Source organism: Vombatus ursinus, unplaced genomic scaffold (assembly GCF_900497805.2).
Source record: "Vombatus ursinus unplaced genomic scaffold, bare-nosed wombat genome assembly UNPS02014847.1, whole genome shotgun sequence".
Classification (NCBI taxonomy): Eukaryota; Metazoa; Chordata; class Mammalia; order Diprotodontia; family Vombatidae; genus Vombatus; species Vombatus ursinus.
The window spans coordinates 13,042,436-13,069,423 of NW_020954625.1; the positions used below are offsets into that span (position 1 = coordinate 13,042,436).

Below are 26,988 nucleotides of genomic sequence, written 5' to 3' on the forward strand. Positions count from 1 at the left end.
AGAGACATCATGGGGTAATGCATTCAAACCCTGCCTCCAAGACTCACTAGCTGTGTGACCATGCTTTCAGTTTCCTCACAAATAAAATTGGGATAATTATATCTATAAAATCTACCTCCCAGGTTATCTTCAAGCTCAAAAGAGATAATACATGGAAAGTGCTTGTAGGACATTACAGTGACATATAAGTTAGGTACAGCACTATCTATTACCTGTGTGGTAAGCCTGTGTGGCTTTGGGCAAATGGCTTTCCCTCTCTGGTCCTCAATTTTCTCATCTGATAAATGGGGGTTGGGCTAGGTGATCTATAAAGTCCCTCCTAGTCAATAATAGTGATATTATTATTATTAATAACTAGCATGTATATAGCACCTACTGTGTGTCAGGCACTGTATTAAGCACTTTAAAAATATTATCTCATTTGATCCTCACAATAGCTGTGAGAGGTAGGTGCTATCATTATGTCCATTTTACATTTGAGGAAACTGAGGCTAACAATAATAATAATAATGATAATAACTAACATTTATATGGTGTTTATTATGTGCCAAGCATTATGCTAAGTGATTTATAATTGTAATCAGATTGGATCCTCACAACAATCCTCAAGGTGGGTGCTATTATTGCCTTCATTTTACAGATGAAGAAACTGATACAGAGTTAAATGTCTTGATCAAGGTCATATATCTAGGAAGTATCTGAGGTGAGATTTGAACTCAGGTCTTCCTGACTCCAGGAGCAGCACTCTGTCCACTGTGCCACCTAATAGCCTAGATTGTATCCTATAGGACTACTTTGCAAACCTTAAAGTGCTATATAAATGAGTTGTTTCGAGGTTGTTTTTATGATTATTGAGGACCTATAGGTATCTAGGTCCATAGTGGATGACAGAAGGTGGTTCAACAAGGCTGATATATTATAACCAAGTAGAGAAGCAAAATCAATTAATCAATCAACAATTCTTTATTGAGTGCCTACTATGTGTCTGGCACTGTTCTAGGCACTGGAGATAGAAATTGCCATGGTTGCCATGGTGACATGGAACAGTCCAGAGGGTCAATATCATTTGATTGAAAGCCACAGGAATATAAGCAAAGATACACGAGACAGTTAGTGGGGGTGTAGGTTGTGAACACACATTTGATGCCCAGAAATTAGAGGTGGAGCCAGCCTGTGTCCTAACGACCCTGTCAGTGTGGACTGAGGGTAAGGGATGGGCAGAGGACGTGGAATCTAAACAAAAAGAGTCATATTTACCCAATTTGGAATGGCAGATTCCGTCATTTTCTCTAATGTTCCAGAATTTCCATCCACTTGAATTCTATTGCTTATTTAACCATGATCATTCCTAGCTAGATTTCAATAGCAAATCACTCCATTCACTAAATCCACCCCCCTTTCTCCACTTTCTCCCCTTCTTTCTCTCTCTCTCCCCTTCTCTCTGTCCCTCCCTCCTTCCCTCTGTCTCTCTCTCCCTCCTCCCTCCTCTGTCTCTGTCTCTCTCTCCCGTTCTCTGTCTCTGTCTCTCTGTGTCCCTCCCTCCTCTCTCTCTCTCTCTCTCTCTCTGTGTGTGTGTGTGTGTGTGTGTGTGTGTGTGTGTCTCCCTCCCTCTCTGAAACTCTTTCCAATTTGCTTACATTATTCTGTTCCAAAATTGGTCCAAACCAAGAGAAGTGTTGCTCGATGTGTGGAGAGAGAAAATGCCGCTTGCTCTTAGGGAGATAAGACAAGTGGTGCATTGATAATAACGTTCAACCCTGAACAGCCTCTTTGTTGTCACATCGCATTATACGTCTCTAACTCAAAAGCAAGACTCATGATGCCTCAGGAAGGATTTCTGGTGTTGCTAATTTTATATATGTTCAATTTTTCTCAGCATTCCATGACCTGTTTCTTGATAGTCATTTTTTTAAAGCAAGGCTTCATTACTTCCTAATTTGTTCTTATTACATAAATGAATTCAATTCTGTAGTCCCATGAACTATTGTTAATTTCATGCTTTCTATTCTCCTCCCTATTGGCTGGTCAGTTCCCTTCTGAGGATCCTCTTTGCCCCCAAAATATCCTTAGGAAAGTAATTTCCATTCTACTTAACCCATTTTGCTAGTATTCCTTTTCATTCTTTGCCTTCTCTTTTCAGTGATATTGTCAAGGAAGAGATTTCACAGATGCACAGAATCTCAGAGTTGGAAGGGACCACACTCTCATCAGTACTTGACCCAGAATTCTTTCTACACCATTGCTGTTGAGGGGTCATTCAGACCATATTGGAAGATCTCCAGGTACAGGGAACTCATTATCTCCCTAGATAGCACATTTCACTTTCAGACAACTCTATTTTTCTTTACATCAAGACAAAATCTGCCTCTCTGCATCTTGTGCCCTATTGGTCCTTCTCCTCTCTGGGGCCAAGCCAGTGGTCCATCTCCTCATCAGAGAAACCCTTCCATTAAAATATTCACTAATAATCCTGTAAATATGAGACAGAATTTTTTCTGAAAGGATGGCAATGAATAACGCTTCCTGAGTTTATCCATTCCTAGGGTTAACTCCTCTTACCTTGCTGCAAGGTCTTGTGAACTTTTCAACTCCCACCAGAAAGACAAAGAGACAGAGACAGAGAAGAGGGAAGAGGAGGAGGAGGAGGAGGAGGAGGAGGAGGAGAAGAAGAAGAAGAAGAAGAAGAAGAAGGAGAAGAAGGAGAAGAAGAAGAAGAAGAAGAAGAAGAAGAAGAAGAAGAAGAAGAAGAAGAAGAAGAAGAAGAAGAAGAAGAAGAAGAAGAAGAATTGCCATTTAGTTGGAAGACAGGGTTAGAAGAAGAGCCCTTCTCCAGCTAGTCTAATTACCCTTCCATGTCTATCTCCTCCATTAAACTGTGAGATCCTTGTGAGCAGGGACTGTCTTTGCCTTTCTCTGTATCCTTAGTGCTTTGCTCAGAGACTGGCACACAAAAGGACTTAATAATTAATTGACTAAATGACTGACCACATGTCAGATCTTTAAATACTGTTGGATGATTATCATGAGGGGCAATCAGGTTAAAGCACCGGGTCTAAAGTCAGGAGGACCTAAGTTCAAATCTGACCTCAAACACTGACTAGCTGTGTGACACTGGGCAAGTCATTTAATCTTGTTTGCCTTAGTTTCCTCGTCTGCAAAACGACTTGGAGAAAGAAATGGCACACCATTCCAGTATCTTGTCAAAGAAAACCCCAAATGGGGTTATGAAGAGTTGGACAAGACTAGAATGACTGAACAACAAAAAGATTATCATGATCCCTCTAACTCTTCTCTTTTTCCATTTGAATCTTTCCAGTTTATTCAACTAAGCCTGATGTGGCATAGTCTTCAGCCTCCTCACCATTCCGTAACCATCCTTAGGGGGCAATATGTATGAGACGACCTCTTTACAAACTCTGGTAACATAATTGACAGTTGACACTTTCTAGCTGTTAAGAATGAAAGAAAGTCATCATACCTTCATTCTCCCTCATTTAATTTCAGAATAAATAAAGTTATCATGAAAGATTGGTACCCTCCTCCCCAATTAATCAGATTGACTAGGTTGAGGAGGTGCTTTTCAATTATGGTCAGGGCAGGACCCACTAGATTTGAAATGGATTCTTTCTTTGGAAAGGAACACTGCCTTCAGTGATTGATTGCTTTGGCAGAGTTCAGACAAAAAGCAAAGATATTTCCTCTAATTTTGAGTTGGGGAAGGAGCTAAGGAGAAGGTTTGAGTACTGAATGTGACCTGACTGGAATATTGGAATAGGAGTAGTTCATAGACTTCAAGAGTTCCAGAAGACTGTTCTTCTTCAGGCTGGGAGGAAGGATTATTATTATTATTTCTTCTTCTTCTTCTTCTTCTTCTTCTTCTTCTTCTTCTTCTTCTTCTTCTTCTTCTTCTTCTTCTTCTTCTTCTTCTTCTTCTTCTTCTTCTCCTTCTCCTCCTCCTCCTCCTCCTCCTCCTCCTCCTCCTCCTCCTCCTCCTCCTCTTCCCTCTTCTCTGTCTCTGTCTCTTTGTCTTTCTGGTGGGAGTTGAAAAGTTCACAAGACCTTGCAGCAAGGTAAGAGGAGTTAACCCTAGGAATGGATAAACTCAGGAAGCGTTATTCATTGCCATCCTTTCAGAAAAAATTCTGTCTCATATTTACAGGATTATTAGTGAATATTTTAATTTTACCATTTAGAAGTCATTTTGATACATAATGTATATCCATGTGTGTATCTATATGCACATATGTAAGCTTGTGTATATACACATACATGTCTATGTTGATCTAAGAGTTTATTTTTATAAGTCCATGTGCTCAACAGTTGCCATTTAAGAAATCTCTTTCTCTGTCTCTTTTTCTCTGTCTTTCTATCTCTAATCTTGTCTCTGTGCTTCTAAGGCAGCTAGGTGGTGTAGTAGAGTTCTGAAATGTGAACTCTGGAAAACCTGAGTTCAACTATGGCTTCAGACACTCATTAGTTATGTGATCCTGGGCAAGTCATTTGAACTTTGTCTCAACTGTCTCAACTCTAAAATAGAAATCATAATAATACCTACCTCCCATGGTGGGTGTAAGGATCAAATGAGATAATATTTGTAAGTGCTTAGCTTAGTGCCTGGCACATAGTAGGTGCTTAATAAATGCTTATTCCATTCTGTCTCATTCTGTCTCCCTATTTGTCTTTCTTATATATTTATTTAATGTTAGCCAAATCACTAGGATTTCTATGACCACTGGAAAAAAAAGATCCCTAAGAAGAAATATTATTACTTTAATAACTGTAAGTACTTTAGCTTTATAAAAAGATAATTGATGGAAGAATGTGAAACCACTATTGAATTATTTTTAGACAGGAAATTGCTAGAGAAAATGAGACAGACTTGTTATAGCTCTAACTTATTAATATTTTTCTTAAAATGTGCCATTTAGAGCTAAACACAATACTACAGATATGGTCTTGCCAGGAGAAGTTCAATGGAACCATCTCCTGGCCTCTTACATGTCTTTCAACTTTATATTATAAAATTCTCTCTGCCTGCATAATCTACTTATTGGTCTAAATTTAACAGCTTACATTTGCTTAAGCATTTATTAGGTGTGAGTCATATGTAAACAGCCAGACTGGTCACTGAAAGCTGGTCCTTGTCTTTAGAAATCTGTCTAGAAATATGACAGGAACAAAAGTAAAAATGGAATGAAAGTCCTGAGTAGGCTGAGAACTATGCTACACAATAGAATGGAGTGGACAAGAAAGGAGCAAAAATAGTCAAAAGATATGGATAAACAATTTTCAAAAGAATTGCAAACTATTAACAACCATATGAAAGAATGTTCCAAATCACTAATGATAAAAGAAATGCACATTAAAAAACCCTGTGGCTTTACCTGACATCTTGAAAATTGGTAAAGATGGCCCCAAAATGGCAATTGTCAATACTGGAGGGCTTATGGAATGATAGGCACACTAACACATTGTTGGTAAAATTGGGAAATGGTACAACCATTCTGGAAAGCATTTGGAAATTTGGCAAAGTGTCTCAGATGTCCAAATCCAGAGATTTTATGACTAGTCTTATACCCCAAGGAGGGCATTGAGAAGAAGAAAGTTCCCATATACACCAAAATACTTCCAGGAGCATTTTTTTTGGTGGTAGCAAAGAACTGGAAACAAACTAGATGCCCATCATTTGGGGAATGGCTAAACAAACTGTGGTATGTGAATGTAATGGAATATTATTGTGCTGTAAGAAATGGTGAATGTGATAAATGTAGAGAAGTATGAAAAGATCTATCTGAACTGATGCAAAGGGATATAAGCAGAATCAAAAAAACAATACACACAATGGCTACAACAATGTAAAAGAAAAGAATAGCTACACACCCAAACAAACAAACAAAATAAAATTTAAAAAATGAACGTAGTAAAATTACAAAGAACAAGAATGGCTCAAAGGAAGAGATTTGAGAGGATACTCCCACCTCATCCCTTCGTAGAGGTGGGAGATCCACAAACGTGTACATTGCACCTATTTTCAGACTTTTCCTATGTGTTCATCAGTTATGTTGATTTTTCCTTCTTTCTTTTCTTTTTTTTTTGTCTCTAAATATACTTTTGTCACATGGGATGACTCTCTGGAAATGGGAGAGAGAATGATACTGGGGGAAATATAATGATCTGATTAAATGATATGATTATAATGATGCAATATAATGATATGATTAAAATGATGCAAAAATATCAGTTAAAACTTATTTTAAAAAGATGTACAATCTCAGTCCTTTGAGTACTGAAGGAGAAAAGATCATGGATTCCAAACTGGAAGGACTTTGAATGTCATCTTGTCCAACCCTTTCATTTTTTAGATAAGAAACTGAGACTCAGAAAGCAATAATAAGTGGCAGAACCAACTTTTTTTCATGCCACCATATAACCTCATTTATAAACTGAAGGGGAAAGAAATTCAAAGGTATCATCAAGAAGCTGGTATTTGATCTGGTTCTTGAAGGAGGGGTGGGATTTCAGGAGGTGAAGATGTTATGGAAGGACTCATCAGGTACAGAGAAGGACACAGTCTATAAGTCTTAAAGTGATCTCTTGCTTTACTATAAAAAGCATTAGTTTATTTGTAAATAGAATTCTAGCAGTGATAGATAGACAAAAGTCTGGGTAACTATACATTGTGAAGGTGATGAGACAACAATGGGGAACTGAAGCAATTATTTGCATAGAGAAACCAAAGGGCCACTTTCACCTGAAATATTGATGTAACTTATACAAGTAGATTTTTCTTTGAAAATTCTCTACCCCCTACCTTATTACTGTAGATCTGACCTCCTGCTTGCAGAAGAGCTAACAGCCTGGGTCAAAATCTTCTTTGTCTAGACATAGGACCTTTTCAATTCCCACACAGATTTCGTATTAGTCTTTCTCTTGATGACAGACTAATTTGATTTGCATTTCTGAAAGGACTGAAAGGCTACTGGACTTCTAGTCTCACATCTCTTGTCCATCTAATGTCTGACCTACTCATGCTGCTAAAGTCAGGTACTTGGTATAATTTATACTAAAGTGAACATAACACAGTCCATTGGTCACTTCTTATAACTGGAGGGAAAAAAATCAATGATTTTGAATCTATGAATTTCACCTTCTGACATCACTTTTAGAAACTGATGCTTTGGTTAAAGACATGTTAAAGTGCCCAGATGCCAGTGGTTTTTTACTGGATGGATACATTTCTTGATTTAACCTTGGCACTGACCTACTTTCAAGGACTGTCATGTAAGGTAAAATACAAAATGTAAGTTGTGTTTTTCATGAAAAAAGAGATTTAATGCAAATTCAATACCTGGCACATGGCAGACACTTAATAAATGTTTATTGAATATTGGTTAAAAAATTCATTTGTTTAATTTAACAAGAATTAGTTAAGCTGCTGCCATGTACAAGCCACTGTGTTGGGCTCTGGGGATTCAATCTGATTCAGTTCCTTTCTGCTCAATGTTATAAGCAGTTATTAAGTGCCTCTTATATGCTAGGTACTGTGTGGGGCTTTCTATCTGATTTAATTTAATTCAGCAAACATTTGTTAAATGCTTGCTGTGTTCCAGGTATTAGGCTAGGCACATGCCAAAAAACCCAGCAAACCAAAGGAGTCCCTACCCTCAAGGATTTTATATTTTTCTTGGAGTGGGGTAGAAGAATTATGTACATAGAGAAGTAATACAACAATCTATACAAATTAGCTATAGAGTAATTTTCAAGTGCAAGAGTAGACACTAACCAAGAGAAGTTGGAATCAGGCTTGGCCCTTGAGGTATTCATACTCTGTTGGAATTCATTCTCATTCACCCATTTCCTTTGCTTTTTTTAAGATACAGCTCAGGCGCCATTTTCTATTCCCCATGTCCTATTACCTCACTATGTCATAATTACTGGTATTATTGTTCTCATTTTATAGATGAGGAAACTGAGGTCAAGGTAAAGGTAATTTACACAACAAATGTAGAAAGAACTAGGATTGCAACCCAAGTGTCTTGTCGTCATGTCAAGTCATTTGCCGGGTTACAGGGCCACCTTTCTTTGCAATATGTTTTCCTCACATCAGTTGTGAGGGAGGCAGTACAGGCATTACCTCTGTCTTACTCCCATGAGGTTTTTGTTAGTGGGCTCTGAAAGCTTGCCGGCTCTGGAATCTGCCTCCAATGACTCATCAAGGTTGGGATGCAATTGGGTCCCTAGCTGAGAACAAGGAAAGGTCGGCAATCGTGATTGGCCCCAGGTATCCTCATGTTTGTCAGCAATGGGACATAGCTCTAGGATGGGAGGTCAGTGTAGGGGAGAATCCACATGGGGAGAATCGTGGGGTTCCATTCTCAAAAAGACCCACAGACGTATGGACCTACATCCCAAGGCCCTCTTGGCATTAATATGAAGGATGATTTCACAACACAAAAGACCTGGTTGGCAAGAACGCTCAAAACAAAGAAATTGGGGGAGGTGCCCAGGATGGCAGCAGATTTCCAGGGGGCCCAGACGGCCTGGGGGTATTTACAGAAAATGGCTGAGATAGACGCTAGGCCTGAAATCAAGGGAGATAGCTTGGTGTTAGTCCACCTTGGTGGGATGAGTCCGCAAGCATTTATTAAAGCATGTGCTACGTGTTGGCACTGAGCACACAAATGCAAAGATTGAGAAAATAATCCTTGCTCTCAGGGAGTTAACATCTATCTGGGAAGAAAAGACCACACATATGTAAATATGCATCAGTAGGATGAGCAGATGCAGAATCGGTCTAAAACATAAAATAGTTAAATTTAAGACAGGGAAAGAGGGGCGCTATTCGTTGGAGGGTTAAGAAAAGCCTTCATGTAAAAAAGGTGGCGCTTTTTTGCCAAAAAAATGTGAGCAGGAAGGAATCTTTCCAGGGTCTTGAGCTAGTGCTTAGGTGAGGAATCAGGGGCAAAGGCCACACTAGACTGGGGCATCTGTAAGAGGGAAGACTTCTCCTTGACCCTGGATGCCCAGAACTGAATTACATCAGAATCACAAGGTTTGGTTGGTGTCCTTTTCTCAAACCTCCCCCCGCCCCATTCTGCCCTCCATTCCTCCTAAATTTCAGGTCTAACTATATGGCAGCCCCCATTCAAAAGACTTCAGTGGCTCCCCATTACCTCCAAGATAAAACACAGAATCTTCTGTTTGATTTTCACTCTGCCCTCCACCCCTTTCTAGTCTTATTATATTTACTCCCTTCCTTCCACATATTCTGAAATGCAATTGTTGTTCCTTGATTTCCTGACCCCGAATGTTTTCCTTGGCTGTCCTCCATGCCTGGAACTAACAGTCTCTTTCTCTCTGTCTCTCTCTCTCTCTCTCTGTCTCTCTCTCTCTCTCTCCCCCTTCCCTTCTCTACTTCCTAACTTCCCTGGATTCTTTCAAGTCTTAGATAAACTTCCACCTTCTTCATAAAGTCTTTCCCAGTCCTCCTTAATCTTAGTGCCTTCCCTCTGTTGATTATTTTCAATTTATCCTCTCTATACCGGCCTTGTACACAGTTGTTTTCATTTTATCTCTTCCATTCAAATATGAACTCCTTGAGATCAGGGAATTTTTTTTTTGATTTTTCTTTGTATTGCTAGCACTTAACATGAAGCTTGGCGTATAGTAGACATTAAATGAATCTAGTTAACTGAATGACAAAGTCTGTTTGTTTTAGAGGGAGTACTCAAATGCACAGCAAGAAACCAAGGTTGGACTGTTTTCAAGGGCAAGAAAGGCATGGAAGTTGGGCAGGATGAAACTAAGAATAGGCCAAGTACCATGTCATTGGTGCTCAGGCCCAGGAGAGTCTGGTGAAAGCCTTGGTATTTGTGAAAAAGTTACCTGTTCCTGACTGGGAAAAAATTTTTGCCACATGTATTTCTTATCCATGATATATAAGGACCTGGCTGAAATTTATCTAAGAACCCAATAGATAAATGGTCCAAGGATAAATAGGAATTTTTCAAAGTAAGAAATCTAAGCTATCAATAATAATATAAAAATCACTAATAATTAGCGAAAAGCAAATGAAAGCAACTTTGAAGTTCTACCATTCACCAGATTGGCAAAGACAACAGAGGAGGAAAATGGCGAATGTGGGGGGGGGTCTTGGGAAGACAGGCACAGAAATAATTGGTGGAGCTATGAATGGGTTCTGCCATTCTGGAAAGCAATTTGGACCCTTACCCAGAAAGCTACCAAACTGTGCATGCCCTTTGACCCCACTATACTGTGACTAGGTCTATATCCCCTCAAAATCAAAGAAAATAGGCCTATATCCCAAAGAAATCAAAGAAAAATCAAAGAAAAAAGCCTATGTCCCAAAGAAATCAAAGAAAAATCAAAGAAAAAAGGCCTAAATCTCAAAGAAATCACAGAAAAATGCCTAAATCCCCCCAAAATCAAAGAAAAATCAAAGAGGCCTATATCCCAAAGAAATCAAAGAAAGAGAAAAAAGATGCATACATAAAAAAAATTCTAGTAGCTTGTTCCATGGTAAGTCCTAATTGGAAACTAAGGGGTTATCCTCCTATTGAGGAATAGATAAACAAACTGTGTTATATGGATTTAATGGAATATTATTGTATCATGAGAAATGATGAAATGGAATTTTCAGAGGAAACTTGGAAGGCCTTTATAAACTGACACAGAGGGAAATGAACAGGATGACGTGGACACTTTCTACAATAGCAACAGCATTAGAGAGGGGAAATAACCCTTTTGAAAGATACTGATAGATCATGAGTCCGAGGAGTGCATTTGAAGTGTGCCATTCACCTCCTGACAGAGAGGTGGTGAACTTGGAATTCAGGGACAGACACCCATCTTTGGACGTGGCTGATGTGGGCATTTGTTTGGCTGAGCTGTGTAGCTGCATGTTAATGGTTTTTCTTTTCTTTCGTTTTTTGTGTATGTTCAGTTGGCAGGGGTGGGGGGACAATGAGAGGGGCTGCTTAATATAAAATGAGAGAAAAAGAAGCTGTTAATGTCTTCTACATTACCACACTGTATGACCTATGACTGTTATCTCTGTGTCGTGCTTTGAAGAAAATTTCTCTTTAAAATAACTGCCTATTTTGGCAAGGGAGGAAACCCTTCTGTCTCCTTCCTGCAGGGACCTGGTGGTCAGGTATCCAAGAATGCTAGGAATCAGAGGGTCAGAGGTTTAAAGCTGAAAGGAACCCTAGAGGTCAGTCCCCTCATTTTATAAATAAGGAAAATGAAGCCCAAAGAAGGCTCATTAGGTGATAGTTTAGAGCAGGAAAGGACCTTAGAGATCATAAAATCTACCCCCATGCCCTCATCTTACAGAAACTGAAACTACTGAGGTGAAGTGACTTCCCCAGGGTCACTCTGCTATGGGATGTCAGAGGCAGGATTTGAACTCACATCTTCTTGATACCAAGTCTATCCACTACAGCACTAGGAGGGGCTAGAAACCTAGGGGGTGGTACCTGATGAGTCTTTGGTGCAAAAGTGAGGCAGTGAGAGTGGATGGGATAGAAATGGCAGTCATCTTCTGCTGCAGGCCTCAGTGGCAGTATTACCCCAGGGTCTATGAGCAGGAGAAATGGTAAGAATATTTTCTTCCAACTGAGTTAGTAAGACCTGGGGAGTTCAGTGAGTCCATTTCTCTTCCTTAGAACAGTCTGCACTTAAAAGGGAGATGAGTGTCTGCCCTATTTTAAAAATATCTTCAGTAAAGATTTTGGTCCCTCACTCCATCAAGAAGCTCTGAAATATTTCTTCTTACATAAGCCTCGCTGGGTCAGGACATTTCCCAGGGACCCTAGGAGGACCTAGGCAGAACCTGGCATCTTTTATCCTGAGATACACCAATAACCCTTCCAAATAACACTTGGATGAGAAGAACTCAAATGCAGAAATACAAAGGACAGATCTGAACTCTCTGACAGGTTTGGGATAGCAAGGAACCCAAATTTTTATGTGACATTAAATGATTTCAAAGATGACTTTTGTCTTGTTAAGCCTGATCCAGAGTTTTATTACTCCTTGAGAGAGAAGAACCACATTTTGGCTACACCCAGGGGGAAAATGATATCATTTTCATGAAAGAATTTCAATAAAATAAGGAAGTACTGCTTAAGAACAATGAATTCTGAAGACAGCCAATATTTGGCTTCTTTGAAGGAAAGGAGCGTTGTCTACTCACTCTGGAGGTTATGTAGCAACTTGTCCAGTAGAGCCATAAATTTGGACAGTTGGGGGATGGAGAAGTTCTTGTCTTTGGCCCACCAGAATCCAGACGTGTAATAATCCAGCAGAATGGCTTCCTTTAGGGAAGTAGGAAGTTTGTGGAAATTCAAGAATCCTTCCAGTTTTCTGTAGCCAAAAGAGAATCGTAGAAATTAAATGTGCCCCAATAGGGTCAAACTGCTGTCTCTAAGAGGTGATTGTGAAGCACGGGCCCTGCAGCATTCAGATGGCATGGTATTGGTCACAGCCAAGGAGATTTATCTGTCATTGCTGCCTTCAGTACTCACTGTTCTAGGTTTGGTGGGGTTAAAGAATTAGAAGGTCTCAAGGAAATTCCGATCAAAATGAGTAGAGAAGAGCAAATTTGCAAATACCTCCTGTATAAAGGGACGGGCAGGTATGTCAATTCATGACTACTTTTGGATGAATGTGTGATTTAAATAAAGGTAGTGTGCTATGGTGGAAAGAGAAGCTGCTTTTGGAAGACCTGGCTTTGAATCCCACTTCTCCCCCTTCTTACTTGGGGTAACCTTGGAAAATTCACTTAACCTCTATGGGTCTCAAGTTTCTCATCTGTTAAATGATCAGATTGAACTAGATGCCTTCTCAAGGCCCTTGCAGCATCAAATCTAGGATCCTAGGAATTAAAACCTTGTACAAACTTATCTTCTCTGGCAATAATTCTCAGCCTTTTTGAGCACAGAGCCTGGAGGCATAAAACAAGCACTTAACAAATGTTTGTTGATGACTAGAGCTATAATTAGGGTGGAGACTGAGTCTTTGCTTCAGGACAAGAAATTAAGAAGGTACAACAGCATCATCTGGGAGACATTTTCTCCCCTGCCTTCCGTGCCTCGGTTTCGCCTGTATTGAAAGAGGTAGTACTGGTGGTCTCATCCCAGGGGGCACTTTTTTTCCTTGCCTCTCTCAAGGCAGAAGTAATATACTAATTTCAGGGGCCCTTCCTCATCGTTTAACAGCTTAGCAATCTTGTGGTTCTCTAGAATGTACTTCTGCCCAGAGGTTACATCATAGGTAAATCTACATGACACTCCCCACACCCCCTCAAACCCTCCCACTTACACATATAGCTGCCACTTGCTCCAGGTGCAGAAACTACTAATTATCATTAGAACAAGGGGCCCTTTTAAACATCAAAATAATTTCACAGCTCCACACATGACTGCAGTTGTACAATTAGCATTCATTGATTGAAAAAAAAATACAAGATTAGATTGATTTGGACTCCTTTCAAGCTTGGAAGCTACAAACTAGCAATAGGAATGCAAAACCTTGAAGAAAAATGTCTGAAACAATTGATGAGATAGTTTGTATTTTTCTAAAGGAACCACATTCTTCCCCAGAAGTGAAGACATGGGTAGCCTTGGATACACCATCTCGGATACAAACTTCATTGTCCCGGCCTGTGGCCAACTTTCATCAATATGTACTTCCTTTCACCATCTCCATTTCATTCCCTGTTTCACAGACTCATATGCTTTTAGAGATGGAAGGGAATTTAGGGACCTCGTCCCAATCCCCTCATTTCATAGAGACTAATTTTTGATTTTTGTCTATCCAGCGCCTGGCGTAGGACCTTAGACAAAGAAATTGCTTAATAAATATTTGTTGAATTGAGTGGCAGTGGAAAATCCTGGACTGAAGCCCAAGTTTCTTAACTTTGGGCCCAGTGCTCTTCCCATGACCAGATTCCTTTCCTTTTGTGCACCTCTATAGCACGGTAGAGACACTCTAGGGCTCTCCTGTCTTTCAGGAACACTAGGAGAAAGTATGGTTATGGTCAATTTCATCTCAATGCATTCCAGGGGTGTTAAAAAAAATAAAGTGAAAAAAAAAACCTTACAAGTTTTTATAGTTTCTGTGGCAAAATGCTTTATTAGCATTTATATATTTTTTTTCACTCCCTTATGGGAGCAAGGAGCCTGAGATATCTGAATGGAACTGGGTAATTATTTTAGACAGCCTTGAAAACTATGACCATTGAGTTCTCTCCTTTACCGGGAAAGTTGCTAGATTGCATTTGACTGTCAGAATACTCACTTTTGAACCCCATGTATGTTTTCATTTAGCAGATCATTGATTTGGAGTTCTGAAAGGAAATCTGAAGTCAGGATCTTTGGAGAGTCTTTGTCAGAAATTTCCTATAAGAAGACAATAGTGAAGATTATTTCAGTACCCACTTGGATCCAGAATCTGTTCTGCTATCAAGTATCATATAGACCTAATCTATACATCCCCAAATGGAGCTAGTGTTAGTGGTTTGAATCTACTCCTTCAGTAAGGAAATATTAGAACAACTCCTCCAAAATGCTGACCGTTTTTATGCTAATTGGAACAAGAACCCCCTTAATTAGCCCTGGATTTATGTGATACCTCTTCTGAACTCTTCAGCATGGGAGAAAAGATCATAAACTAAGAAGTAGAACAACTCTTCTTCTGTGATCCCATGCCTGACCAACCGTATGACTTTGAGCAAATCGTTGACCCTCTTCTGGTCTTCATTTTGTTCATTAGCAATCTTAAAAGTATGTTGATTTTTTTTTATGTGATATTTGTGATTCTTTTTCCTCCACCCCAAGTACTCCAGGGACCCTTGGGGTTGGGTGGCTTGAGTATCGCCTTTCATAACCTGGCTGGAAGACGGCATGACATTACATTAATTTTCCAAAAAGGGAGTGCCGTGTCTGAGCAGTCCACAAGGTAGCACTTTCCTTGAGCCATGGTGAGCTGTCAGTTTCTCTAGTTTAAATGCATCCTAGTCTTCAAAAAGGGCTGCATTATCTCTGTTGGCCATCAGATGGCACACAACCTGCAAACACCCACACTCTTCCCACCAACAGAAGCCCGGGCTTTGACACTGCTCAGTAGTTTGGACTAACCTCTGCCGACAGGGTTTTAAGTCAGTGTAAGCGGGCAAAAGGAGATATTTCTGAAAACATTAAAATATGAAATCTACCGCCTTTAATTAGCTCATGAATTCCCACCCTATCTGGCCTTCCTTCACTCAGTTCTATTTCTATAATAACCAGAGTCAGAGAATTAGTATGGTATTATTACGTACTCTATTGTGCATTAATCAACTAATCACTAAGCGCTTATTATTCAACTACTATGTGCCAAGCAGTATGATAGATAATGACTTGCAAATATAAAAGTGAGATGTTCCTGTCTTTAAGGAGCTTATGTTCTAATGGGAGAATACATACACAGATTGTTCAGTCATTTTTCAGTGACTCCATTTGGGGTTTTCTTGGCAAAGATACTGGAGTGGTTTGCCATTTCCTTCTCCAGCTCATTTTACAAATAAGTAAATAACACACACATGCAATCATCAAACAGATAACAAGGTGACTTGCTTGGGGAGGTAGAGACACAATTGGGAAATGAAGAAAAGCATCTTGAAGAAGCAGCTGATTTCTGGCTACCCATGTCAAAGATGACGATGGAACCTAGTATCATATGCTGAAAATATCACAGAATAAAGTATAAAGGAAATAGATCAAACATCCCTATATGAAGGGATCCATGTGCAGCTGTCTCCTAAACCTTCTCCTGATTGCCTTCCCAGATATTTGGAGATAACTTAGGGATACCCATCCATTTGCATCTGCAGTTCATGGAAAATAATCAAGGTTACATCTTTACCATGACTCTGGATCAAGGACTAGAAAAAAAGGGAAGATGGAGAGAATGGGCAGGGAAGTAATTTTCTCCCAGTTCATAATCCCATAAGTATGTATAAAACCTCTCATCTCTTGGCCCCCATCTCTGTTTCAAAATCAACATCTTTTCTGCTCTGCTGGTCTCCAGCATGAGTCACTTTCATATGACTCATCCCACTTGTGTGTGTCACCACAGCCACAGGGCAACACTGGTCGTGGTCTCTGCTGCTCCATGTGGTCCTGGTCATAGGTCAATTGTGCCTCTGGCAGCAGCCAGCTGCTGCAGCCCCAGATGCTCCCATCCCGTTTCATGGAAACTCAAAAAGTCAAGTCCAAGGTCAGCAGATTCAATTTGAATTGAACTCTGAATATTTCCAGGTATGGATTGTGCTTTCTTTTTGCTCCATCATCAGACTTCCTCCTCATTGCCCATCAGAGTTCCCCACACTCCAGGGGGAAGGGTGATTGCTCCCTCTTGTTCCAGAATCATCCAGGGCCACTTTACCAATCTGTCTTCTCATTCATCCCCCTGAGCCCAGGAGTAAACAATTCAAAGGGATAATAGCATGGATGACATTTTTGGTGTTGTATATTTGTCCTATAGCTTGTTTGTATATGTTTGTTTGCATGTTATCTCCCCATTAGAATGTAAGTTTCTTGAGGGTGGGGACTGTCTTTTGCCTCTTTTTGTATTCCCAGAGCTTAGCACAGTGCCTGGAACATACTAGGCACTTAATAAATGTTAACTGATTAATTGAAGTCGGGGGTGTGGTTTACATTTCAATACATACAAAATAACTGGCCAATTCTTTTTTTTCTTTTTGGGGGGGTTCAGGGACATGATCTGGGCCACAGAATCATAACTTTAGAACTGGAAGGTATCTTAGAGGTCATCTAGTCTAATTCTCTCACTTTACAGATGAGGAAACTGAGTCCCAGAGAGGTCAGGTAATTTGCCCAAAGTCGTAGAGGCAGTAAATGACAGAGGGAGGTCCTCTGTCTCCAAATGCAGTTTTCTCCACTGAACCATGTTGGTTCAGTGATTTCATCAGTCTGGAGAAGTCCTGGTGTGGAAATTCTCTCCACTAACATAGCATAGATATTAATAGCAGACATGAAAGTAATACTTCAAAATGCTTTACAAACATAACTTAATTTGAGCATCATAATTGATATCCATTACGATATGGAGGAGGAAAAGGAAAATCAGAGGTTAACAACTTGCCCAGGGTCACACAGCTAGTTAAATGACTAGGACAGGATTCCAACTCAAGTCTTCCTGACTCTGGGTGCTGGGCTCTATCCACTGCGCCACCTAGTGGCAACCATTACTGGTGCTAATATAGCACAGATTGGTCAGCTAAGAGGTGCCACAGTGCACAGAGTGCAGGACTTTGAGGCAGGAAGATTCATTTTCCTGAGTTCAAATCTGGCCTCAGGCACTTACTAGCTGTGTGACTCTGGGCAAGTCACTTAACCCTATTTACCTCAGTTTCCTCATCTGTAAAAATGAAGTAGAGAAGGAAATGGCAAACCACTCCAGGATCTCTGCCAAGAAAACTCAAAATGGGGTCACAGAGTCAGACACAACTGAAAAATGATGATTGAAACATGATTGTTTCTTTGAAATCTGCCTTTTGGGAATTTTTTTTCTCCAAATTTTAAAAAGGAAATAGCATGAAGATAATGTGACTAATGGTCTTATTAGAAGGGGAAATTTCTTCCTTTTCTTTTCCAGGAAGCTTTCCCCAAATCCTCTTAATTCTAGTGCTTTCCTTCTGTTAATTATTTGCTATTTATCCTGTTGACGGCTTACTTTGTATATATTTGTTTGCATGTCATCTCTTCCATTAGATTGTAAGCTCCTTGAGGGCAAGGACTGTCTTTTGCTTCTTTTGCGTCCCCACTGCTTAGCATAGTGCCTGGCACATAGTAGGTGCTTGTTAATATTTATTGAGTGACTTAATTGTAAAAATCAAAGAATTAGAAAAGAGAGTCAAACTCATGATGGTTATTTAGAGGTACCACTGCGGCTCTTTTTGTGAAATGCCCTTGACATTTGGGGTGGAGACATATAAGCCGAACTAGGTTGTTTGTTGTTGTTCAATCATTTTCAGTCATGTCTGATTTTTCGTGACCCCATTTGGGGTTTTCTTGGTAAAGACACTGGAGTGGCTTGCCATTTCCTTCTCTAGCTCATTTTGCAGATGAGGAAACTGAGGCAGGCGAGGTGAAGTGATTTGTTCAGGGTCACACAGCTAGTAAGTGTCTGAGGTGGGATTTGAACTCAAGGAGGTGAGTCTTCCTGACTCCAGGCCCCTCTCTATGTGCTGTGGTGCCACCTAGCTAGGTTGTACCTTATTGTTTTCCACCACCTTGCTGGGCTTGGATTTTTCCTTCAACAGCTGGACCCACTGGAATCTAATATCCCAAGATGGCTCATTCACAGAAACCTGTTGCATTTTTCTGATGAACATTCAAATATGTTTCAAGTAGAGAATCCAAATGTAGGTCCAACCCACAGAATGTTGAAAGTGGACTATAAAACTCAGAATTAGATACGCTTTCTCTTGGAATTACTGTTAATTGGGGGTGGGGTTGGGGGGTGAGCTGAGTTTAGAAAAAGGATAAAAGGAAAAGAAGAAAAGTGAAAACCTTATTAAAATCATGGATATTATTTTTCATCTGACTTTTGGTTACATGAAACCAACTCTTTGACTCAGCTTGGTTTAGCATGCAATGCTCTTGTAGTCCAAATTATAATAAGAAAAAGGACTTTTCTTAAAGTTTTTGGAACAGAAAATGATGCTGATTTTTTATTATTTTGTAACATTTGATGCTCTAATGATAGAATTGAATTTTCAGTTTGTTTTAGAAGGTGTCACCATGCAAATGAAAAAGAATGCTGGGTTGAAGCGTGGGCTGGAATCCTGACTCAGCCACTTATTATCTTTGTGATCCTGGTCATGTCACTTCCCTAGGCTTGGGTCTCAATGTCTTCAACTTTAAAATGAGAGAAGGAGCTGAACTCAATAACCTCCAAAGTTCCTTCCTGCTGCAATCTATGATTCCGTGATCCTATAATCCCATGAAAAGGGTGGGAATCATATGCCTGCATCTTAACATGTGACCTCAAGCAAATTACTTTCTTTCTCTGAGCCTCAGTTTCTTCATCTACAAGTGAGTGGAGATGGGAAGAATTGACAGACATCACCATGAAGGACCCTCATAGCTCTAAATCTGTGCTGCTATGATTTCTTTCTCTGTTTTATTCCTACTAAATTATTATCAGTACCCACTGGATTACTATCAAATGCTGCTAAATCTTTTGTGTGCTGTTCCTCGATAACATCAGAAATAAATATGATTTTGTTACTATCGAAAAAGACACAGTAATACAACCAGTTCTCATGATGGTGATGTGCTACCAGAAATCAATGACTAGACAGAGAAATATTAGGAATATAAGTTATAATTTGGGGATCAAGAAATACACAGTTAGCTGTGTGACCTTGGGCAAATAATTGAACTACTGTTTGCCTCAGTTTCCTCATCTATAAAATGAGGAAATAGCACCTACCTCCCAGGGTTGTTGTGAAGATCAGATAAGACAGTAATTGTTAAGTGTTTAGCACAGTACCTGGCACATAGTAAACACTACACAAATATAACTCTTATTAAACAAATTAACTCATCATTATAGGGACATCTAGGTGGCACAGCAGATAAAGCACCATGCCTGGAGTTAAGAAAACCTGAGTTCAAATCCAGTCTCAGATATGTAGTAGCTGTATGACTCTGAGCAAGTCCCTAACCTCTTCTTGCCTCAGTTTCCTCATCTGTAAAATGGAAATAATAATAGCACTTACCTCCCAGGGGTGTTGTGATGACCAAATGACATAATGTTAAAAAAATAAAACACCACCACCACAGCATAGTGTTTTGCATATAGTAGGCACTATGTGTTAGTTATTATTATTTTTTTTATCAAGACCTGGAACAATTCAGTGCCTCCTAAATGAGATTCATACTTAATTAAATTAGTGTGGTTAACATTCCACACAGGAAAAACCAAGTATTGGAGGAAGGGATATTGCCCACACTGTGCAATGCAGTTGGATGGAGAGCCAATAGGACTGGTCCCTCTACTCATATGTAATAAGAACGAATGAGCTTATGACAGTTATTTTAGGAAGTATGTGCTCAGAACCCCCTTGAAACTTCCTGAGAATACAAGGCCAAAATGTCTCATTGCCTGAGCCTTTGGAGATGAGGAACTTCCTGGCCATTAGCTCCTTGAGATCAGGGCTCATGTCTTTCTTTGTATTCCCAACCCTTAGCACGACACTTAGTACATAGTAGGTGCTTAATAAATACTTGTTTATCAGCTCAGCCACATACTGGCCCAGTGCTGAAATGACTTTTGGAGGTTTTAAAATAATGGGCTATACCCTGAGTGGTCTTCTGGTCATCTCCATAACCCCATCCATGGTTTCAACCCTATGAAAGTGGAAAGAGGGCAGAGCCATTCCTTGGATAAAAATAAGAGGCTTTTGGTTGGAGGCCCCCTTTGACTAGCTAACTCCCTGCGTGACAAGGTGATAGTTCACTGGAGGTTGGAGAAGGGCAGCCCTTCTTTATCCTCTCATAATGGTGGTGGGAGCAGGGTGTGGACCACAGATTCAAGCAGCTGAGTTTGGACCAAGGTCCCTGGCTGCCCCAGCCCCTTGTATGGGCTTTCTTCCTTTAGTATCAACTTTATGAGCTTCAAAAGCTCCTGTAATACCTTTGAATGACAGAGAGAAGCAATAGCATAGAATAAGAGTTACTGGAGGTTGCAGTGGCAGCGTAGCAGCAGAAGCGATGGGCTGATATGCAGGGAAAAATCTGCCTGGGGAGAGGAGCACCAGAAAGAAGAGAACATTTGGCATCTGATCAGCTGTGCTCATAAAGGCAAAATAAAAAGCAACTAATAAGCAGCATTGCAAAAATAGTTTATGTCCCAATGAAGCTTGAATACAAGCTTCCCAAACAATTATAATGGGAGTGATAAGTGACTGTGTTTTGTCCAAATCATTTTGTAATACAAGCTTTCTTTGTTTTATGTTTATCATCCCACTTTTTGAGTGAGAATAAACTCATCTTATACCTGATTCATTTTGGTGCATTGAATGCCTTTTTTTTTAACTCCCTGTGCTTTCCCTCACCTTCTGGGGGCAAACCTTAGAGTAGAGCAGAAGGTAACATTATAGAAGTTGGCAACTTTCCTCAGGAAACAGAGATTGGGGTGACAAGCCAATGAATGAGAACTAAGGGACTGAATATTCCTACTGAGAAGTCAGGCTTCTCCCAGAGCTGGTGCCCAAGGTAGCAGGTAAGTGAGAAACTGGGATACGAGTAGGCAGTCCCTATGGCCTCTACCGAGACATGCCTACTTAACCATTATGCTGGACGTAGACCTTGGACAGATGATGCTGATGGACAATAAGCAAACCCTTTGACACACTGGCTGTGTGATCCTTTGTACTCAGACGACCTAAGTTCAGAAGCTAGTGCTGCCACCTGCAATTTAGGGAACCTCAGGCAAGCAGAGTGGTGTGGTTGATAGGGCACTAGACTTGGAGTCAACAAAACCTGGGTTCGAATCCCACCACTAGCATGGCCCCAGACAGGTCATTTAATCTTTCTGTGCCTTAGTTTCCTCATTTGTAAAATGAAATGGTTATACTTGATGACCTTTGAGGTTTCTTCCAGCTCTAAATCTATAATCCGATGGTCCTATGGTAATATTTTCTTCACCTTCTAGCCTGGGTTTCCTCATCTCTTCCAGCTCTAAACCTCTGATTCTAAGTAACTTAATTTCTCAGATGCCTAGGTAACATTATTTCATAGAGTAGGTTCTGCTATGCATTGGAGGAAGGCGTTTCCTTACTGGGAATTCCCTACACCAGTAAAATCACAGACCCAGACCCTCTTCCCTCCCAGAAAAAAAAAGAGCATTAATGCTTTGTGCATTTCCATTCCAAGAGTGGCATTGTTTCTGGGATTAATGATATTTCAAACATCTGGTCTCTAACAGTAAAATATTATGAAGAAATATTCCCCTAAATCAGCCTGAACATGAAATGATGCCTTTGGAGATATTGTAGCACATACAATTAAAATGAAAACAAGCCAAAGCATATCCAATGGCATAATTAATTCACAGATGTAGAAGGCAAAATTCCAATGTCAGAAAGCACAAAGCTGATGCCATGTAAGCCAAGGAAGGGCTAGATGAAATCATTGATCCACAGAGGAAATATTACAAATGGCATAAAATCCAAATGACAAATTAATTGAAGGCAAATGTTAGAGAAATGAATGAATGAAAAAAACATTTACTTATATTAAAGGCTTACTATGTACCAAGCATTGTGCTGAACTCTGGGGATACAAAAATTAGAAATGAGACAGTTCCCATTCACAAGAGGTAACATTCTAATTCTAGGCAACTCAGTGGCACAGTGGATTGAACATTGGACCCATACTTAGGAAGTTGTTGAGTCTTTTCACTCCTGTGTTCAAATCTCACCTCAGGTACTTCCTGGCTGTGTGATATTGGGCAAATCACTTAACCTCAGTCTGCCTCAGTTTCCTCAACTGTGAAATGGGGATAATAATAAAACCTACTTGACAGAATTGGTGTGGTGATCAAATAAGCTATAATTTGTAAAGTGCTTCTTAGCACAGTGCCGGGCACATAGTAAGCACTTAATAAATGTTTGTTCCCTCCCCCCTCCTACTAATAGGAAGAGCCCATAGGCATTGGGGAGTATGGCCAGGAAGAGCACTTTGGTCTGGAAGGTTACAAAGAAGGTGAATGAGGCCATTGATAAATAGATCCCCAGTGAATCCATCATTCCAGGAACAATGGCAGAGTAGATTTGATCAGGGTTTCAGACCTGATGGTGGGGTGAGGCTGGCAGGGATGAGAAGATAGGGAGTAACATGGCTGCAGTCTGAACAAGTGGGACTGTTGAGGCCCTGACCAATGACAATAAAGGAAAAGAATTGTACAGAAAAGTTGAACAAAGATGATTTGGAGAAAAGCTCTTCTGGGATGAGGCCTCCAGCCATGTCCCATAAATGTATACTTTCTAGAGGTTGCTTTTGCTGAATCAGTTTCTTTCAAGCATAGTTTGAAGAAGGCTCCTGCTGATCCAAATGGCACAATATTAAATGGGTGGGACCCTCTGATACTGAAGAGAGAGACTTTGGGAGATATTTACTGCACTGCTGTGTTTGAGGAAATTCACTAATACGCTTGCCTAGCTCAACACAGGCTCTATTCTTCCCATCCTCTCATCCCCAGGAGTAAACCACCTTTATTAAAAAAGTAGAAGGCCATATGGAGAAGCAAACTGCCTTCTATGGTGGTCTGCTTAGTAAGTTGTAGACTTTTAAAGCTCTCAGGAGTCTCAGAGATCGGCCTTAACAACCTCTTTATTTTACAGTTAAGAAAGCTGAGGCCCAGAGAGGAAAACTGATAATCAATCCATGAACATTATTAGGTGCCTACTATGTGCCAGGGACCATTCTGAGCACTGGGGATACAAAAGGAGGCAAAAGATTGTCCCTGCCCTCAAGGAGCTTACAACCAAGTGGAGGAGACAACATGCAAACAAATAAATACAATCAAGCTCTATACAGGAGAAATAGGAGATGAAAACAGAAGGAAAGCACTAGAATTAAGAGAGGTTGGGGAAAGCTTTCTGTAGGAGGTAAGATTTTAGTTGGGACTTAAAGGAAGTCAGAGAAGTCACTAATGAGAGGGCATTCCAAGCATGGAGGACAGCCAGAGAGAATGCCCAGAGCCTGAAGATGGAAGGTAACCAAGAGGGCTGCGTCACTCTGAAGCTCAAGAGGCTTCAGAAGCTCCCTGTTGCTTCTAGGGAAGGGATGGGGAAGCCCATCAGTCAAAGAACCACACCTGAGGACCTAGAGGGACATGTGTGGCCTTGGGGCTGCAAGTTTCCCCACTCCTGTAAATCTAGGATAAGGGACAAATCCCTCTGTTTGGCATTTAAAGTCCTTCACAATTTGGCTGCCACCCATCTTTCCAGACTGATTTCCCATTACTCTCTTCTACGCCCTCTTTATTCTGGGCAACACGGCCTTCTTGCTCCTCATGCCCTCCCCACCCCCACCCCATTCCCAGAGGGGGAGAAAGAGAGAGAGAAGACAGGAGAGAGAGAGAGAGAGAGAGAGAGAGAGAGAGAGAGAGAGAGAGAGATTATGAAAACTGAAGTTTCCCATAACTACTATGACATACTTCCATGTAAAACTTGTAGTATTTCCTAAACTCCTCATCTATTTCCTCCTTCTGTCCTGGTAGTCTATAGTATACAGTAGCATATATTTCTCCTTTCACTGCCTTTCACCCACATGTTCTCCACCATACTTCCCTTTTCTGGCTCCTGAATATCTTCACATGATTATACCTTTTTTAATGTACAAGGCAATTCTCGTGCCCCCTTTTACTTATACTGTTTATCTTGAAATAAGGATACCCATCTAAAGCCATAGTCCAGTCATGGATTTCATTCTCCCAAGTGTCAGTAGTACTCATGAGACCGAACTTTCTTACTTGAATTAGGATTTCTAGTTCTTGTTTGTTGTCTGAACTTTGGGAGGTTGTATATAGACATGGGAAGTCAGGGACTTTAATATTATCTCCTTTCTTGGCATTTTTCTACTATGAATTTTTGTTTGTCTAAACTGCTATTCTTCCTTCTTTGTATGTCATCTAATTTGGGTGAAATATAGACATAGACAGTAGTCTCCCTTTTCCATCATTTTTAGTTTATAGTGTTTCATTAGATTTTGAAGACACCCTGCAAGTACATTGTTACCAGCTTTTCTTAAGTCTGCTCCGTCTCTGGTAAGGAATCTATCAACCTTATGTTTTATACCAAATCCAAATACTCTTCTCAAATGCCAACTTTTAAATCAATTGCTCTCTTCTTTATCCCTTACTTTAGTGACAAACAGTGGGGAAAACACAACCCATATCACTGTGGTTTCTAGTCAAAGATGGTACAATCATTGGGGATATTTTTAGATTCCCTTTGGCAATATCATTTGTACCTCTGTGAATCACTAGAAATCAGAGGACTTTTTATGTATTACATTCTTTACCACGAGAAGACAAAAACAAAAACAAAACCTTTTCCTTGTCATTATCCAGTTGACAAATAGTTGCCTTGATATCACAAAGCAACAAAATAACAATTCCTAAATTTCTTTTATTTTCTGACCCTCATTGCACTTTCTTTTTCCTGATTGCTTCTGTGACTCATTCTTTGGATGACGAGCAGCTGTTTCCTCAGATCATCCAGTTTCTCAAGAGGAGCTGTGCATTTGTTTTTAACAAGCATATAGCTGTCTCCTTCTTTCCCTTTCTCCTCCTCTTTTCCCTTTCTCTTCCCTCTTCCCACTTTCACTATCCAACATCCTGACAAGGGTTAACACTTCTCCACTTTCCATCTCCTCCCTTTGTCCACTGAAGCATCCCCCCTTTAGGAACTCTTCACTATCAACAACCTGGAGTGTAGAAAACCATACTTTGAATCTCTTCAACTTCTCAGATGAGAGGGAGATAGCTTATACCAGGAATATGAGAGCAGTATAAACATCACACACTCTGTACAAGTCACTACACTATTTCTCCTACTCCCTACATTGGTTGAGATTTGAATCCTTGCCTTTTTTCTAAACTACTTGCAGATGTTTACACCTCATCCCTAAACACTTTAAGTTCCTTATGGTCAATTATTACTTGTTAATAACTCGACAACTCTATTTATCTCCCTTTCTTTATTTTAAACAATCCATATCCATACTTCACCTCCTTTTGCATCAACCTCTTTTCTGATTTTACCAATCTATCTCATCCACAAATCCCATCTACCAATCTGATTCATCTTCCAATTGTCCACTGTACATTTTTTAACTTATCTTGCCAACTGCCTTCTCCTTTCCTTCTTGAATCCTCTTCAGGTCCTACTCCCTTACCTTCCTTGGTCTTTAATTCTTTTGTATTTTATTTAGTCACTTTTGATCCTGCTTCTCCTTCATCCCGGAAGGAGAATCTTGTCCAATATCTGCATCTGGAGAATTATCTCCTTCAAATCCTTGAATTGCTGCCCAATTTTTTTCTCCCTGAATTTAATCTCTGGCCTGTGTCACTCATCCAAACCCCTCCAAATCACTCACATCATTTTACATTCCTTCTTAGTCATCTCAATTTCTTTTCCCATAATTTTTTCCCAGGACCAGAAGTCAAATCATCTTCCCTAATACCTTCTTTTCTTAGGAACAACTAGGGCAATTCAGTTGGAGACTGCACAATTAAAATTAGCTCTTGATTAAATTCAATAAGAATTTATTAAACACCTATTGTTGTTCAACGCATGTGCTAGTTGCTGGAGATACAATAATGATAAATGCCTTCGTCCCTATTCTTGAGGAGCTTCTGGTATGATAAGAAGGATAAGACACATGCACAAGCAAGTATGACAAAGGTAGGATGTAATAGGGTTAAAGGAAACAAGCAGAAAATAAGCTAAAAGAAGGTCTGGGAAGGGATATGCCCCTTTTAGTTAGGTTCAGGGAAGGTTAATGGAGGAGATGTAACCTGATATGGGTCTTGAAGAAAGAGAAGGATTTGACCCACGGAGTAATGAAGATAGTGCATTTATAGCACGGGGGTGATGCAAGTATAGAATTTGGGAGAAATCCGGCTGAACTCAGAATTCTAATTGTTCAGTTGGACTAAAATACAGTGTCAAGGGGAGTAACATTTATTTATTTTAAACACTGCTTTCTTTTTAAATTTTGAGTTCCAGTTTCTCTTTCTCCCTCCCACCCTCCTCCACCCATTGAAAAGGCAAACTATATGATATCAATTATGCATGTGACATCATGTAAAACATATTTCCATAATAGCCATATCTGAGAGAGAGAGAGAGAGAGAGAGAGAGAGAGAGAGAGAGAGAGAGAG

At 40.0% G+C, this 26,988-nt stretch overlaps 1 protein-coding gene across 1 annotated transcript in view; it reads right to left on the minus strand.

Moving 5' to 3' along the window:
- The window catches only part of CABCOCO1 (ciliary associated calcium binding coiled-coil 1), a 168,800-nt gene that overhangs the window by 116,409 nt on the left and 25,403 nt on the right, over nucleotides 1–26,988 (minus strand). Inside the window, exons 2-3 of the mRNA XM_027840733.1 lie at nucleotides 14,323–14,423; nucleotides 12,218–12,387 (exon numbers count right to left, since the gene is read on the minus strand). Coding sequence (XP_027696534.1) covers nucleotides 12,218–12,387; nucleotides 14,323–14,423 — 271 coding nt within the window. The remainder of the gene's footprint in view (nucleotides 1–12,217; nucleotides 12,388–14,322; nucleotides 14,424–26,988) is intronic.